The following is a 17,614-nucleotide window of genomic DNA, read 5'->3' on the forward strand; positions in this document are numbered from 1 at the left end:
GAGTTAGCATGATTGCTAAGTGGGACAAAACCTTTGCAGTATTCAGTTAGTATACTTCCTGCACTACACCTTCATAGTTTACTTGCTACGTTTATACTTATACTCAAATATAGTTACTCAAATACTCTTAAAGGCTGATTTCACTCCGTCTCTGTTGTATTGCATTACCACAAAAAAATTGAACAATCATTAAGGCACCCCTGAGGTTTCTTCGTTTTTTCCGGAATCCGGTTTTTTGGGAGTTTTTCCTTACCGCGAAGGGGGGTCTAAGGGCAGGGATGCCAGTATAGCTTAGTCAGTTTGTTAGTTCATTTTAGTATTTTTCTATTGAACTCTTTGTATTCGTGATCCTTTTGATTTCATGTTTTACTTCGAAGCCCATCGAGACGACTGTTGTTGTGATTTTGGGCTATACAAATAAAATTGAATTGAATTGAATTAATCAGTCTGAATGTTTACATCGCCTCCATCATGTCTGCATCTGACATCTGTCTCTCCCCACCCCAATGCAAGCTTCATGTAGGAGTTCTATTTACGACGCTTTGATGCATCAACGTTACACCAAATAGCAGGAGAAGCAGGAAACAGGGGGAGGTGGGACAGACCAAAGATGCAACAGAAACAATGCAAACCAACTGACGGTCAGGAAGTCGGACCAGTGTAAATCGAGGGTAAGTGTACTACTTGAAGTGACTTGAACCAGTTAAGTCAGGTGCACTGAAGAGCTCAGGTGAGCCAAGCTCCCAAAGTGAACAGTGTATGAGCTGCAGAAAACTCTGAGAACTGAAATTAATCTGTGTCTAGATTTGGCTGATGCAGGACTATCTCTTTCTGTTGCGGAAACTACTCCAGACCTGAGTGGACCTCACCTGGTTGCCCCAAAGGTTCAGAACCACCAGGTTGGAGAGCAGAGCCAGCTGAGGCGGGACAGTCTTTAGGTTGTTTAGAGATAGATTCAATTTCTCCAGCTCCAGTAGCTCCCACAGCTCGTCCGGCATCTCCTGCATGACAAAGGAGGCAAGATGATTGAAGAAGCTCGGATCTTCATGAATGACCAACAACTCCCTCTACTGCCTCCTGTGTGTACCTTCAGGCCGCGGCGGGCCAGGCTCAGGACGTTGTATCCAAACTGTTTGACAATAAATCTTTTGACTTTCTCTGATGATGTCAGACTGTCTCTGGTAGGGCTCCTTTTCTTCTCCTCTCTCAACTCCTCACGGCACAGTCTTCCTCCCATACTCTCGGTAGGTTTTAGACATCCATTGCCTATGATTTCAGGGAGAATCTTAACCACTTTGCTGGGCTCATGGAAGACTGAAGATCTCCTGTAAGATGAAAGCACAAAGTCAACACAACCTCTGAAATCTGAAGCAGGTCAGGTTAGTCAGATGAATGCTCTGAGAGGAAAGCTGGTCACCGGAGAGGAAAAAGAAAAAATTGGGTCAGAAGTTAACAGACAAATTCAGAGAGAGTGAATGTACCAGTACAATCGTAGATTCTGTCAGACACTGATGCTACAGTCACAAATTGTAAAAAAATGGGAAGACACCTGGTTCCAATTGCATTAGGGTCTATTAGCACAGCTAAAAGTCCACAAAGCTAAATCAGGGACAGGCAGGCAGGGGGCCAATGACGAGCATGGGGCAACAGAGAAGAAAGGATCCAGGCAAGATTCGGGACAGGCAGCAGGCAAACAGAATCAGAGACAAAACAGGGTCAGGAAGTCAGAAGATCAGATCCTAATATAACACTTGGTAACACAGGCAGAGTGGCACAAACAATACTTCACACTGAGTGAGGCTCAGCACAGTGCTTAAGTATACTGTGAGTGATTATAAATGAGACTCAGGTGTGTGGCATCCAGGAACTTTGAGCTGGGGTTGAGGTGCGCTCCTGCCCCCCCCCCCCCCCTCTCTAACATCCCTCTCTCTTCTTCCCTCCTTTCCATTTCCGTGCGGTTTATTCAGACATCCCTCTGGTTTTTCAGAAGATTTATAACCCCTGTTGTTAAAGTTAAATATGTCCAACACAAGAGGCCTTCAGCTCTCATCTGTTTGTCCAGCTGTTGGACCGGACAAGTAAGAAGAAAAGAAAAGTCTCTGGACGGGGAATGTCCATATAAAGTGCCACCAGCCACCTGGTATCCTGAGGTTATATAAGAGCCGGCCCTTCTGCACCACTGGTTATTTGTTACTCAGAATTTGAGCACACATTATAATCTTGTCACTTTACATTTTTTAGACATCTTGCCTCCCAATAAACCCAGCAAGGGCAAAGCCCCTGTGCCCCAAAAAACGAAGGTCTAAGCGGTCCAACTGCAGCAGGAGTCTTCATCTGATGAAAAGCATCAGTACATTATTGGAGCATAAATACCGTTTCCCCATTTATATGCAGGACCCATTGGTGCCAGGATCGCCAGATGGACATCTGGTCATGTCAACAGCCCTTGTCGAGTGGCTGTGCTGTTACAAGAGTTCTAACAATCGGACGGTCGCAGTGGGATGGCAGCACGGGGGCAAAGGGGTGGCTTGAGGGTGGCAGTCTGAAATCAACCAATCATTAGACAATTTTGGGGACCTTGGAGCCCCTCCTGTCAGTCAATTATTGCGCTGCTGCCTGTAAAATTTACATTTTTCGTAAAACGTCCGCAGCCGCTGTGTGTAAAAATACTACTGCCACCTTCCAATTACAATTGCTGCTGCGTGACCACATGCTGAAATTGTTGAAAAACTTGCATTTGGATTGTCGCGCAGCGGAATTTTGGGATATGTGAATGTAGGTTGAAGACACACAGTCCATTCCAAATTGTGCAAATTGTATTTAAGTGTCAAAAAGATAGTTCCACATTATTAAGCGGGCTAACACTTTCAAGCAATATGAGAAAGAAAAAGGACCTCTGCTGATAAAAAAATGAAATAGTTCAATGCCTTGGACTAGGTAGGATAACCTTGGCTATTTCAGGAAGACTTAAGCGTGATCATCGAACTATTAAGAGATTTGTAGCTAATTCAGAGCACATACGGTTTGGTGTAGATCAGAGGTGGGCACTGAGGGCCGCATTCCTGCATGTTTTCCAGCATACCCTGCTCTGGCATGTTCTAATTGGCTGGACACACCTGAACCAGGTAATTAGCCATGAGTAGGGCAAGACTATCTGGAAATCATGCAGACACACCGGCCCTCGAGGCCTGGAATTGCCCACCCCTGGTGTAGATGAAGGCAGAATGACAAAGGTTTCTGACAGACAAATACATGGGATTGAGAGAGCTGCTGCTAAAATACCATCACAAAGCAGCAAGCATCGGGGGTGAAAGTAAATTTTTGTTTACGCCGGAACTACAGGTTTTATCAATGTTAATTTTTTAATAGCAGTAAACACAGATTATTGGTGTAATGATTAATCAATAAAAGTATATATTCAACCAAATTTAAGCTGTTTGATTCAAGTTGTTAATTGAATCAAGCTTTTACATGCCCATACTTGGGCATGTAAAGAGTCAACTGATTGAAAAAGGTAATATTCCTAAAACAGAATTTTACAGATACTTGCAGGTCGGGGATTTTGTTGATAGCAAAATAACACAATCAATGTCTCAGGACGTACAGATATTGAGAAAAAGCTTTTACTGACCAAATCTTAGCATTCTAAGTTCTACAATATTCTTTAAGGTCATCATGCAAACAACACAGCACACTTGCAAGAATGGTTGGATATGGAATTTAGTATCAAGATAGGTGATGAGAACTGCAAAGATAGATCAGGGGGTGTCAAACATACGGCCCAGATGGTTTAATCCGGCCCACTGTCTACTGTCTACTGACTTAAATAACAACCCTCTGCTTTTACTTTTGGGATTGGTTGATTCAATTGTTAATGGTCTTACCAATACTTGGTATTATAGTGTACTGTGTGTCTATTGTTGACTGCATCACAAAGAGGATGTTTTTGTGAAAACATGGGCACCTTTCATTTTGTATTTGGACTTGATGTTGCTAAAACCTTTAAGAGAGCATTTGTAATTAATAGTAACTGCACCCATGTACAATATATTTTAGATGCATTGTTTTCTTTACCACATTTTCCTGCATTTTTCTGTATCGTTTTATTATGACTCCTTGCACATGCAGTCTATCCTAGCATTCATGGGCCAAGTGTTGTATTTTGTTTGGTTGGTTTGTGTTTAAAAACCAATAAATATATTCATTCATCTTCTAGGCCGTCAAGTGCCTTTCAGGGTCACGGGGCTGCTGGAGCCTATCCCAGCCGCTTGTGATTGGTTGACACAATGTTGACACCAAAGTTCAGGTATTTGAAGTGGCGTGGCGAATCCTGTTGGTTGTGAAGGCAGCATAAAGTGCCTGCCTGTGTGAAACTGCATACACATATGTTTCAGTTGTGGGAACAAATAAACCACCATTAATGTAAACATATCAGTCTCAGCTCTTGTTATTTTTTCTGATTTAGCTCTACTTCTTCTGCTCTTTAGGGTTTTTTAATGATGCATACATAAAAAGAAAAAGGCACATTACACAAAATTATCCATGGGACTTGTGGAGTAGATCCTTGGATCCGCTCTACTGTAAAAACAAAGTCTGTCCAACACTAGAGACTCATTATACAATCTGAAAACATTTCTCATCTTCGGGAAGTTTGTATGTGAGTTTGAGGGCATATTTTAGTCTGAACACATCCAGGATCCTTTAGGGAAAAGAATCAGTATGACAAAATAACAAATAACAATAATAAAAAAGCAAGTAGCCAAAATTCTTCAGAAACGCTCTCTCCGTCAGCCACAGAATTAGCTCACTGAGCTATCACTTTGAAAATCCAAAAACAGTTTTACCTCCAGATGATTCGCTCAGAGCAGCCGGACTCACCACCAGAGAGAACAAGGCTAAACGGGTTATGTCTGTATCAGTCGATCAGTGAGCAACCCCTTTGAGAATCTCCACCCTTGAAGCTTTCTGAAGAGGACAGGCTGTTTTTAAAGGAGCTCCCAGCTGCTGCTGTCGGTCAGCTGCTCTGAGCTTTGATTGGCTGAAGTTACTCTTTGCAGACATGTGCATGTTGATCCAAAAGGAATGCTCTGTCGGAAAGAGAAGCAGCTGATGAAACACAGAATTTCAAACTTTTCCATCCGATCTTCAGTAGGATTTTAGATTGTAGCTTTAAAAGACATTCCTTTTTCTCGTTAGGGGAACACATTTTTTCTATGGTCTTCTTCCTGCGTTGGAAAGCCTAAGACTGAGTCTCCAGCTTTGGTGATAACACTGTACATGAACAGCAGGAATATTTACTGATCATATTATTCTTATTCAAACCAAAACTAAGCTTCAACTACGCATCACAAATCTTAATTCATCTGAAACTAAGCTCAAAGCTTCTGAAACATAGCACTACCCATCTGATATCAACATATAGACATGGACAATCAATCCATATCTGAATCAATATTTCCAAGTGCATGGAAGTCATCAGCGGTGATTCCAATCTACAAAAAAGGAGACTGCTTTCAAATTAGTATTCCATACATTTATAACTTCCCCATGTTTGAGACCATACCTCTTCAAAGCAGACGGTTTACACCCTAACAATAGTGGCTCCCATCTTCTCAGCGTTAATATTGATCATCTGAAAATATTGCACTCAGCAAATATTGTTCATTTGAGTTTTAGCTGTCACAGTGTACAGACCACCGAACCCTCCTTCCTGTTTTGTTGAAGAATTTTCTGATTTTTTTTAATCATATCTTCACATTAGGTACAAAGGGGATTTTAATAACCAGCTATTTTAATTTACATGTTGCCTATGCCTGAGTTTTTAATCCGTTTTTTATATATTTTATTTTGAAGTTTAAGTGAAAATATGGTAGAAAACACAACAAAAATAAAAAAATATTAAAAAGCTTGCCAGATTACCATACTGACCCATAAGAAAAATCCACAAATAAATGTTGCAGTCAGACATAAGTTTTACCAGAAAGAGATGCAAAATTACATTTGTGACCCAGATCCAGCACCTCTCCAATTGGAGTCATGTTGTTCAGTGTTGTAGTTCTAGTTATGTTGTAGTGAGCCAGAAGGGTTTTCCAAACAGTGTTGAATCTATACTGTGAGCCAAATCTGCAGAACCTCAACCTGTCTAGCCCGATGGCATATGTGATCTCAGCCGGCTAATGTTCAAAAGGAGGGAGAAGTTTTTGATTTCCAGTTTAGAAAAACAAGCTTTTTGGCCACCACCATTCCCAAGTGCAGCACTGTCTGTATACCGGTATGTTGTGGCAGTTGGGAAGTTTGTGAAGAACATCCAAAGATGGTCAGGTGGCTATTGGGCTGAATCTCTTTGTCATATGCATCAGAAAAGCATTTAAAGATCTTACTCCAGAAACTGTGCAACGATGGCCAGAACCAGAATAAATGACCCAGTGTACCCTCTGATGTTTTGCACCTGTCACAAGTAGCCGTTCAGCTTCGTTTTGGAATGCAGTCTGTGCAGAACCTTAAACTGAATTAACCTGAGTTGAGAACTGATGGAGCAGAGGTAGGTTTTGACAGTGCCTCATTCCAGAGACCCACAGAAAAACAAGACACAAATTTAGATTTGATTCGCTTGGAGTCAGGGGGAAGTGAGGGGAGGTCAAAGAGGGGGGGTGTAGCGGGGAGATCAAGACTTGGACACCACTCCCTTACACAGTGTCTGACCTGAAGGGAACGAAAGAAATGGGACTTTACTTGGAGTGTAAATGAAGCAAAATGGCCATCAATAAACAGATCTGAAAAAGATCTAAAACCTTTCTCTTTCCAGACAGTGAATGCTCCATCTTGTTGGCGGGGGTGAATACATGATTTCGGCAAATGGGAGCCTGCATTGAGGCACAAAGAGCCTGGCATGCTGTTTTTATTCGTAGTAGGAAGAAGGGAATTTTTTAGAATAAAGTTATATTGATGTATTTTGGATATTGGGGCAGAGCTTGAAAACAAAAGGGCTGGGAGTGATGACTTTCCTACAGTGTTAGCTTCCAGTTGCACCCATAAGGGATTATTCTCCACATCAGAATACTCACAGCTGCCCAGTAGCAGTGTCTAAAGTCTGGCAGACCCAGGCCACCATCTCTAGAAGGTTTCTGCAGGTGAGCCTTAGATATTCTGTGGGTTTGTAGCCCTAAATAAATGGCAGTATTATTTAGTACACTTTTTTTGAAAAAAGATGCATTCAAATATATTGGTAAATTTTGAAATAGATACAGAAACCTGGGTAAGCTGACCATTTTAATTGCATTCACCCTGCTGATCATAGACAAGGGTAATAGTTTTAAGATCTGAATATCAACCTTAAGTTTTTCTAGGGCCTCTGTAAAAGTTAATTTGAAGAGCTCTTCTGGGTTTCTTGTCAGCTTGAGTCCCAGGTAAGTGAAGCAGTCATTTTTTATCCTAATGGGAAGGTTGTTCAGAAAATCATTTGTAAACTGGCCAGCTAATGGTATAAACTCACCCTTTTCCCAATTTATGTTACACCCGGAGAACTTCCCATAAGAGTTTATACATTGGAATTGAATGGGGATGGATGTTACTGGGTCTGACAGACAGACCAGGTGGTCATCTGCATAGAGAGCAATTCGGGTCTCAGTTCCATTCAGCTTTATTCCTGTGATACGTTGATGTTCCCTAATTCCTATAGGTAGGGGTTCCAGGGTGACAGTAAAGGTGACAGAGGGTCCCCCTGTCGGACACCAAGTTGAAGAGTGAATGGGCTAGATTGTCCCCTTTGGTGAGGATGCAGGATCGGGGAAAATTAAAATCCTGTGGCCTTCAAGATCCCTCTTGATTTGTCTCCCTAGTTGCAAGATATTTTCTTTGTCTTGATAGAAGGGGACTCTGGTGATTATAGTTCTAGGTCTGGCGCCGTCGGCGGATCTGGGCTGTGGGATGCAGTGCGCCGTGCCGATAACAACCAGCTTTTCAAAGTTGTTGTCCGCCAGGAATTTAGGGATGAATTTTGTAACAAACTCAGTAGGTCTCCCTTTCTCCTCCCTTTCCGGAACACCTACAATTTTGTACATTATTCCTTCTGGCTCTTCCCTCAAGATCTAACAGCTTAGCGTGTAGCTTTGCCTTTTCAAGCTGGAGGCCCGCTACTGAACTTTCCATGGCGGTAATACGGACCTCGTGATCCGTAGCTTGGCTCTCTCAGTTCATCCTCGTCCTTGACTTCCCTGTGAGACACCGAAGACAGATTCATCTTGCTGGGTTTTGAGCAGCTAGCGCTAGCCGCTGCTGTTCCCTTCACGCTTCGTGCATTCTTGTTGGACATTTTTTGTCCAGTTGTTAGTTTAGGAAGGAAATAGGGTTGTGTGAAAATGAGTCTAACGATATAATAAAGGAGTTGGAAGTTTAAATATGGTGATAATATGAAAACATATTGCGTGCAACAAGTAGCCCAGAAAACACGTCCTACTCCTTATTATTATTCTCCATCTCACTAGCACCACTTGCCTGTGAGATTTTACATTTTCTGAGCAGCATGGATTTTCATCAACATTGTCCCACAATCAACTCACAACAGAGAACCTTGTCATTGTCCGGCGGAGTGTTCTCTGTTGTTGACTTGACTATATCAGACCATTGTGGGGTTTTTAATGTCACCAGTGAAATCACGCAGGAAGCCTCAGTGAGAACTGTGAGGAAACGGTACATAACTCCTGAAGTGGCTGTAAGTTTTATTGGTATATTTAAACAAACTTCTGCTCAGATTTCACCTGCATCCTTTGATTATATGCTTGATCATTTTAATAACAGACTGCAATCTTCCATTGATGCAGTGGTTCAATTCAAGACAAAACCTTAAGAACTACTCCTAAAATGCCACGGAAGACTGATGACTTGAAGAACACCTCAAAATCTACAATAATTCAGTTCAATGGGCAAGAACGGCCTTTCCCAGCTATGCTGATGATACGCAGCTTTACATTGCTGTGTCTCCTGATGACTTTGAACCCATAAACACTCTTGTATTCTAGACATTAAGTCCTGGATGGCAGAGAACGTCTTAGAGATCAGAAGTTTGAATCATTGGTTTAATCATAGTTGGTTTTTTTTTTTTCTGTTTTAGCGCTTTGAGCTGTGATGCATGAAAAGTGCTTTTTATAAAATAAAACTTGATTTGATTTGATTTTGAACAAACTCTCATTCATCTAAAACAGAGCTTAATTCCTCTATAGCAGGGGTCCCCAAACTTTTTCCAGTGAGGGCCACATGACGTTTCCATTCTCTGATCGGGGGCCAGGGTCAGTTTGAAACGGAAAAAGTGTGACGATCGCAGGGGTGTCTAAATGTAAACATTTATTGTTTCCCAGAAAGCCCCACACAACCAAATGTTGATAACCCCATCTGATATCAAATAAAAATAAAAGCACACAATGCAACTTATCCAAGACTCAGCTGTACCCACCCAAAACCAAAACCAAACCATCTTGGACCAAGTTTCACCTTTTCTAAAGAGCACAATTCCTTTAAATTTAAGCTCTATATATCAAAAACCCAAATGAGACCAAGCTTGGTTGTTCAGAAAATGTGTCTCATCCACGTGAAACTAAGACCCACCCATCAAAAATCAGGCTTAACGCAAGCTAAAATGCAAAATGAATAAGTGTGACCAATTTAAAACATCACCCTCTGGCAACCAAGCAATGTCAATTTAAAGCCATGGTTCACAATCATAAGGAACTAAGCTGAATGCATCTGAAACCAAAACCAAGCTTATCATTTCAAAATCCAAGCTGCACCTGTCCACACCAAGCTTCACTTATAAGAAACCAAGCCATTAAAAATAAGCTCCAATGTTCTGAAAAGAGGCTTCACGCCTCCAGCCAGAAACTAGAACAACAGCAGATCTCGTAAAAATTGGGCAAAGCTAGGGGCAAAATAAGTCAAAGTGAGAGTGGAGTCAAGACAAAAGAAAGGAGGGATCAAGTCTCTTCTTGCCAGTCCTCACTTTGTCTACTCTAGAACATCTCCACATCACACTGAGACAAAAAAGCTAAACTTTAGATAGTGCTTTTCTTATCATGTTGATCTGTTGCTAAAGTTTCCCTGAAGATACAGCTGATACGAGTGAAGTACAGACCTTTATCCAACTGCTTCTTATCGGTATGACTGACTAAGAGAACAACAGGATCAATATTTTGAATTCTACAGGTAACTGATGCTCCTCTACCGTATGCAATACAGCGTTCATTATGCAGCTAAGAGTACATAACAAATCAAATCAAATCAAACTTTAGTTATAAAAAAGCGCTTCTCGTGGCTTGCTAAACTCTAGGCACTTTAACATAAATTACATACACAATTTTACAATAAAACCCAACCCACTTTAACACATATGACCTGTGACCCCACAAACAATAATAATAATAAATATAAAAAAAAACTAAAAGAAACTCCCGATGACCGGTTGCCGGTTCCGGGGTTATACAGCAGGATGCGTGGCGTGCCTCTCTGCGAATACAACTATCTTCAAATTACTTAAAAAGTTGATTTTTCTCCAAAAAAGAGAGCTGACCATGCCCCCGAAGAAACCCCAGGAATATGAAGATCTCAAAAAGTCTCTTGACATTATTCAAGAAACGCTGAAAAGTTTTATGGATCAAGTGTCGGCTAAGCTAACACCACTCTGGGAGATGATGGAAGAGTTCCGAAGATTTCGGGCTCAAAACGAGCAGCGAGAAAACCGGGTCGAGATTCTGGAGAAAAGACTGGACGATGTGGAACAGCAAGTAAGGATGAATAATGTCATTCTCACTGGAGTACCAATCAAGCCTCGAGCGAAGCTGAATGCAGCTGGAGCTAGCACTGCTAATGCTAGCTAGCTAATACGGAGAGCGGTGGAGTGTCTCTGGAACAGCAAATACATTCATTTCTCACATCTAAAGGGATTTCCCTGGATCTCAATACCATCGAGACCTGCCACCTGCTCCCCAGGAGAAAGGAGATGAACCAGCGATCCTCATCAGGTTTGTGAATCACAAACACAAGCTAGCTTTGATGACCCAAAGGAAACAACTGAAAGGTTCGGCTGCTTATCTGAACGACCATCTGACAAGAAGGAATGCTGAAATCTCAAAACATGCACGGCTTCTCAGGAAGCGTAAGCAGATTGAGAACACTTGGGTTAAAGGCTGCAGGATTTACGTCAAACCACTCGGTCCACCGGACCGGGCCAAGGTTCTGGTCGTGAACACCATGAAAGACTTTGAGAAGTGTTTGATCACGGTCGTCTGAAACAACGTGGAGTAATAAATCAAAGAGCCAAATAATTTCAAGAAATATGACACCTGGATTCCTCACTTTCTCTGTATGTCTGACGTAACCTGAATAACAGCAGAGCTCTGACCTGCAGAAAACTTGACCTCAACTTTCACTGCAGCTGATATCAGCTGAAGAAGGATATGGACCTGAATCTAATGTCTGCAGACATAACATGGAAGAAAACTATTAACTCTGTTTTGAACCCAGGAGATCAGCTGTTATCAGTAAAAGAAGAAATGCCAACCTTGGACAATTCGACAGTTATGGACCCTTTTTATTTTTCCCTACAGCATTACTTTATTATAAAAAAAAAAAAAAAAAAAATACAAATATATATATATATATAAAAAGAGTAAAACAAATGATTAATCACTTTTGAAAATTGTTAAATTGATTGACTTTTGATGATATTACTTCACTAGCTCCTAAAATTGATAAATTGATTCAAAAATCTTTCCTAATGTAGCATAATTTTGGACATGTTTTTAACTTTTGATACTTGATGAAATTTTGCTATAAAAATTCCTGAAACAGTGTTGTGTCTGCTACAGATATAGTATTATGTTTTATTCATATGACTGGCTTTTAAAAGCAACATAATCTGCATATATTTCAGGTGCTGCATTTGCCATGTTGATTTCTAAATTAGTTATTTTTGACGTAGTACTTAAGTAATTCATCTTTGGCATGTGCTTTATTGATACCTTATGATTATTAATTTTGTCTGATAAAAACTGGGAACCGGATATTGATAAATCATGTAATAAAATGGTTACAGTATAATCGGGGTGGGATTATATAAATTCGCTTCCTCCCACTCCCTTTCAAGCAATATTTATTAATTATGTCTAATTATCCTAAGTTTGATTAGTTACTGTATGAATGTATGACTGATGATTATATTGTTTTTGTGTATTATTTCTATTTGATTGCTTGAAATAAACCATTTCAAATCAAAATCAAAACTCCAGGCTTGGCTCTGCTCTGAGGATCCAGTATTTGGGAATCTCTTCATACCAGCCTGGCCGTAGGAACATCACCACAGTGCTCCCCCACACCTGGACAGCAATGGGGTCCACTTCACAGCCGTGAGGATGTGAAGTTAGACTCCAGGGCAACAACCGTAGAAACAACCACCAACCAAGCCGGCAAGCCCTGGAAGAAAAGATCCCCACAAGAAACACTGGGGCTAAAATCAGGATGAAATACTAAAATTAAAGACACAAGATAAATATAAAAACATAAAATTGATGATAAGTTTAAATGCATAAATTAAACACATAAAATAATATGTATTAAAAGTTCAACTAAAAGCTGGATTAGAAAGGTGGGTCCTGAGCCTCTTCTTAAAAACTAAAGGGGTGAATAAGAAGAGGTGAATGCACAACACACACGTCAGCTCATCGACAGTAAGGGGCAGCAGGGGAGCAGAGCTGCAGGAACTGTGGGTCCCCAGCAGATGGCGCCAACATCCTACATTTACACCGAACAAAACTAGATTGCTTGTGGGTTTTTACTTTTAGTCAAAATAAAATATTTGACAAAGTTCAAGCCCAAAACCAAGATGTGACAGTATAAAAACAAAGCCAAAAAAACGAGAAGTACGTTTTTCTACAAAGTTAATGTTAGACAGAAAGTGAAAAATGTTTACATTTTTCTTCTTTAAAAACAGTTATGTTGTTATTATCTTTAATTTAAAATCAAATTAACCACAGAGGCTGTCCTTCTGTTGTTATACCATATTAGCTTTGTGTTTATTTGAATAAACAGATTCAATGGGCTGGTGGAGCAGTGGTTAGCACTCTTGTCTCAACTCCCATATATTTAACAATTTGTATTTGAATACCCATTTGAATTCAGATGTTTCTGTGTGTCTGTGTTAGTGTGTATGTGTTGTGTGTGTTTCTTTTTGTGAGTTCTGGTACTGTTGAATGTCTTCTGTCACAGAACTACAGCCTAAAAAGTGCAGTTTTGTTTCACAGGGACATGTTTGTTCAGTAATGTCAAAACAAAGAGGTCATTTTCTTTAAACTGAATAAAATGATAGACAATTTAGCTGTGGAAATGTACACAGCGATGTTTTTAGGAGCTCCATAGAACAGGTCGGGTGTGTGTGTCGGCGTGTAACAAGTGGCTGGATGTTTTAGTCTGGAGGCGAATGAGGAAGCAGCTGCCACTCAGACTCTTCACCTCCATCAGCCGCAGCTTTCATCTGCCTGCAGGAGTCTGTGCCTGTTTGTGTGGAAAGGCTGCCCGCTGGTTTAACTGCAGTGGGGATTGGAAGTTTGGGCTCCCAGCTAAAACCTTCTATTGTTGTGCAAAAGGAAGCCGAGGAAACATGGAAAAATCTTCAAAAGGCCTCAGATTACAGATGAGAGATTCTTGCAACATGTCAACAAAAAATCTGGTTTTATTTCCATCATTTACCCTTTGAGAATAACAAAAAAAAATAATGGCATGTGCAAAAAATAATGGCATGTGCAGAATTTATAGCATGCACCGTGTATTCCCAATCATCTTTTACAAAGACCAGGTGATTTCAGATTCAAAGATTTGATGTGTGTAGGTACGGGGAGGGGGCTCTTTTAATTGTTGTGCTTGTTTTTCTATTATTTATTTTCTTTAGTTTTAATGTATAGCACATATATGAAAAGTGCTTTATAAATAAAGTTTGATTTGATCTGATTGTTGCTGTGAGAGGCTTTTTTCAATGACTTGTTTGGATTTGAATCTGTGTGTTATGCACATGTCTCCGTCAATGTGGAGTTTCCAGGAAAGTCATCAGGACTCTGTTTTCTAGTCCCTCCATAAGCGGAGCAGTCATTAAGGAGGACACTGGGAATCCTGTGTCATCACTCCTGTGTCCTCCCTGGCAGGAATACACACAAAAAGGATGTTATTGGAGAAGGCCATCGTGTCATCAGGCAGTGCTGTAGCACATTTCCAACCAACTGTTGAGATAAAAGGTCCCAAATCGTTTGTCCACATTGCTCTCATTTGTGAAGACTCCCTCTTTTTGACAACCTTATTGCATTTTCAGAAAAATACAAACAGAGCAGGTCAAAAAACAAATTCAAACACAACATAATGAGCCAAAGAAATGGAAGAAAAAGGGGATTAAGGATAGTTAAAAAAAAGAAATAAGACAGCAACTACATTTGTTACAGTATGTGTCATGCAGACACTTGTAAATGTTTTCATCTTTTTTTGGCTTCTTTAGGCAACGTAATAGAACGTTGACCCTAGGGGGTCCAAACTCTGATCCCCACTGCAGCTGCAGTCCAGGATCACATTTCTGTTCAGTTAAAACAGGTCCACCTACCAGGTAATCAGAACCAGACCCCATAGTATATAGTTTATAATGAATATTGAAAGGCCTCATGGGTGTTTTATTACTACTCAGTGCTTTTATTTTGGCAGCCTTTTTGATCCTCCGTGATGTCCCAGACATCGACTGTTCTTCCTGTCTTTCTACTCTGTTTTACGGTAAAATCCCTCTCCTGAATGTAACCTGGAACCTTTTTATCTCTGATTTCTTCCTGGGTCAGAACTTCTGAAAGAAAAGCTTGGAATAAACCTTCAAATCAGCTAACATCACTTAAAGTAAAGTTATCAGCGATAAGTGAAACTGCAAGTGTTTATGCAAACGTTTGATGTTCAAAGAAGAAAAAATGTTTTGTCCTTCATGAACATAATCCACTTATGGGATAGTTTATCATTAATTTTGACAGCTAATGGAAAACATCCTGAACTGAAAGCACAATCCTCCACACTTTAACCCATTTGGTGCCCTAGGCAAGATTTTTCCATTTACATGATAGAACTGAACATCAAAATACTTAAAAAGAATTAAAGAAACAAATACAAAAAAAAGACAATTATAAAAATTTTAAATACAGTATAGCTTAAATAACATAAAACGTGTAAACAAGTGATTTTAACTGATAAATAAAATATAAATATGGCATTGAGCAAAATAAGCTATTGAAGAAACAAGAAGGCACAAGCGAATAAAACCTCTTTGGTGCTACTCATGCTAATTCCTTGGGGGGGGGGGGTCTACTCGTCTTCATCTTCTTGTTTCCTCCCGTCTCTAATTTCCTCCTCACCCCTCTCGTCTCCTTACCCCATACTCTAACTTGTTAGCGGGGAGTTCAATGCCTCTAACTCCCTGCTTTTATTCCCTCACCCTCATCTCACCTTCTTCCCTCTTATCTTGTCTCTCTTTCTTGTCTTATCTTGTATTTTATTTCTGTTTCACTTGTTTCCTTCACTTGTTCGGTTGCCTCCTACTGCCTCCTCTTGTTTCCTTTCCTCTCCTCTTGTTTCCTTACTTTTCCTCTGTCTTTCCACTTTTGTCTCAGCTTTCATCTTCACTCTTCCTCCTTGTGGTCGAAAGCCCTCATGTTTGCTCTGAGGGTTCAGAGACCATCTGCTCTCCCTCTCCACCCGTTCACCCTCCTGTTTTTGCTGAAGGTCACAGAGGTTTCAGCTCGAACCCCTTCAGGTAAATCCCACTTTTCAGATTTCACCTTTGTGGCAGCCTGTCTGTCACTTCTGAAGTTAAGGTTCATACGATCTTCTTCTTGGTGAAGACTATCTTCCTGGGACGTACCGCCCTTACCTGACTCTTTTTAAGGTGCATGAGCTGCAAAAAGCACAAGACAAAGACAAAGGAGACGCTCGTCCACCCAGAGCAGTTTAGGAAGCAGCTGTGTCACAGAGCAGGTGAGGGCTGCAGTGCATCATGGGAACAGAGGTGGTATAGCGCAGGTTCAAGCCAAACGTCATCTTCAGGCTAGGCTACAGGAGAAAGTGAAACTTCACATGCTCTGTGTTTACAGCAAACAGGACGAGGACAAGTGCGCATCCAGGTGTGTCTCACAGCTTCAGGTTACCTGAGCAGAGCTGCCATTGTTTGGCTCAAACAAGGCTGCTTGTTGTGACTTTCCATTGCCTCATTAACTTTGACAACACCAAGCCAAGTCCAGCATACAAAGGACACGGGTGTCTTCTTTTTTCTCCAGAAACTGCTTTTCTCGAGTTCTTTCCTTTCTCCTTGCCTCAGCTTCAGTTCTCTTTGCCTGGTCCCAGTAGGTCATCAAAACTTCTTCAGTGGACCAAACAGGCTTTTTCAAATCTTCTGACACAATTCTATCTTTGGAGGAATCTCTCCTTTGTGGTTCTGACATGCTGTCATTTCTGGAAGCAGAGCTTTATTCTTCTGGGACTCCAGACGGCCTTCATCTCTTCTTCTGTCGTGCCCACATGTGGTCTTGCCAGCATCTCCCTCCATTGTGTTTACTAACAGTCAGCTGATGAGAAACTTGATTATCATGTGACGAGGCATCAGCAGATTTGGAGGTCAGGTGGCTGTGGATGCTTAAGAGGTTCAGACACTGTCAAAAGCTTGTGAATAATAAAAAAAAACAACTGCCTGGACATTCTGGATAATTTACAGAAATCTCTGAAATAAACAATAGTTAGTCTGAAGATGCACAACATATGCTTATCATGGCCATTTTTCTATTTTAAGAGCTGACTGGTGCTGATGTCATTTTAATCTTTAGTCTTTAGTCATTTTACCAACAACAGACAAAGACAAAAAACACGACAGCAAATGAAAATAATTGTGACAAACAACATACAGGCTTACAGACAGAGCAGCTCTCAGAACCAGGAGACAGTAAAAGTAGGTTTACATACAGAGTCTGAAAAGGTCTTAGTCCATGGAGTCTTTGACATCTACACATCTACTACACATCACATACAAAGTGCAGCACCTAGACAGCTGACTCAGCCTAATTGTAGAAGAATAGAGAGTGGGCAAAAGCACACAAACACCACAATGTTGTTTTTAAACATGACATTCCTATGTTTCATCTCCATAAAGTATTTCTCTTTTTCCTGTCTATATAAACAGGACGATAGTCACAGATATTCATTGCTCCAATTTTGCACTGCTACTCTCTCCTCTGAGGATTTTCTTACATTTTTCGACTGTAAAATCTCAAATATTAGACATAAGTTGAATCAAGTTATTCCTACTATCAGCCCAGAGCAGGCTGACGCGGTAGAAGTGAAGGCATCTATAGAAACCTCTGTAACATTAGACTGCTTCACTATTGTGGATCAAGAGGAAAAAACATCAGTAATCCCTTCTGCTATCCTAGGCACTTTACCATTGGGAGTTGGGTCATCTAGACCCACTAGACAGTGCGCTGAACCTTTTTTCTTCAATGATTTGTGATCTTCACTGGTGTCCATGGATTACATGAAATCTTTCCACCTTTATCCACCTTTGTCATGG

The 17,614-nt window shown here is 40.7% G+C and overlaps 1 protein-coding gene across 2 annotated transcripts in view; it reads right to left on the reverse strand.

Moving 5' to 3' along the window:
- LOC101155758 (uncharacterized) overlaps positions 1-5,025 on the reverse strand; it is a 32,826-nt gene extending 27,801 nt beyond the window's left edge. Inside the window, exons 1-3 of one of the 2 annotated variants that reach the window (XM_004086855.5) lie at positions 4,845-5,025; positions 1,088-1,325; positions 870-1,001 (exon numbers count right to left, since the gene is read on the reverse strand). In XM_004086855.5, the coding sequence (XP_004086903.1) occupies positions 870-1,001; positions 1,088-1,237 (282 nt within the window). In that variant the 5' untranslated portion in view covers positions 1,238-1,325; positions 4,845-5,025. Of the gene's footprint in view, positions 1-869; positions 1,002-1,087; positions 1,326-1,549; positions 1,688-4,844 lie in introns of those variants that run through there. The other variant, XM_078938813.1, reaches the window with a different exon arrangement.
- Between the last annotated feature and the right edge of the window lie 12,589 nt (positions 5,026-17,614).

The sequence above is a fragment of the Oryzias latipes genome, chromosome 20, assembly GCF_053564925.1.
Source record: "Oryzias latipes strain Hd-rR chromosome 20, Olatipes_Hd-rR_3.1".
In the NCBI taxonomy this organism is placed as follows: domain Eukaryota; kingdom Metazoa; phylum Chordata; class Actinopteri; order Beloniformes; family Adrianichthyidae; genus Oryzias; species Oryzias latipes.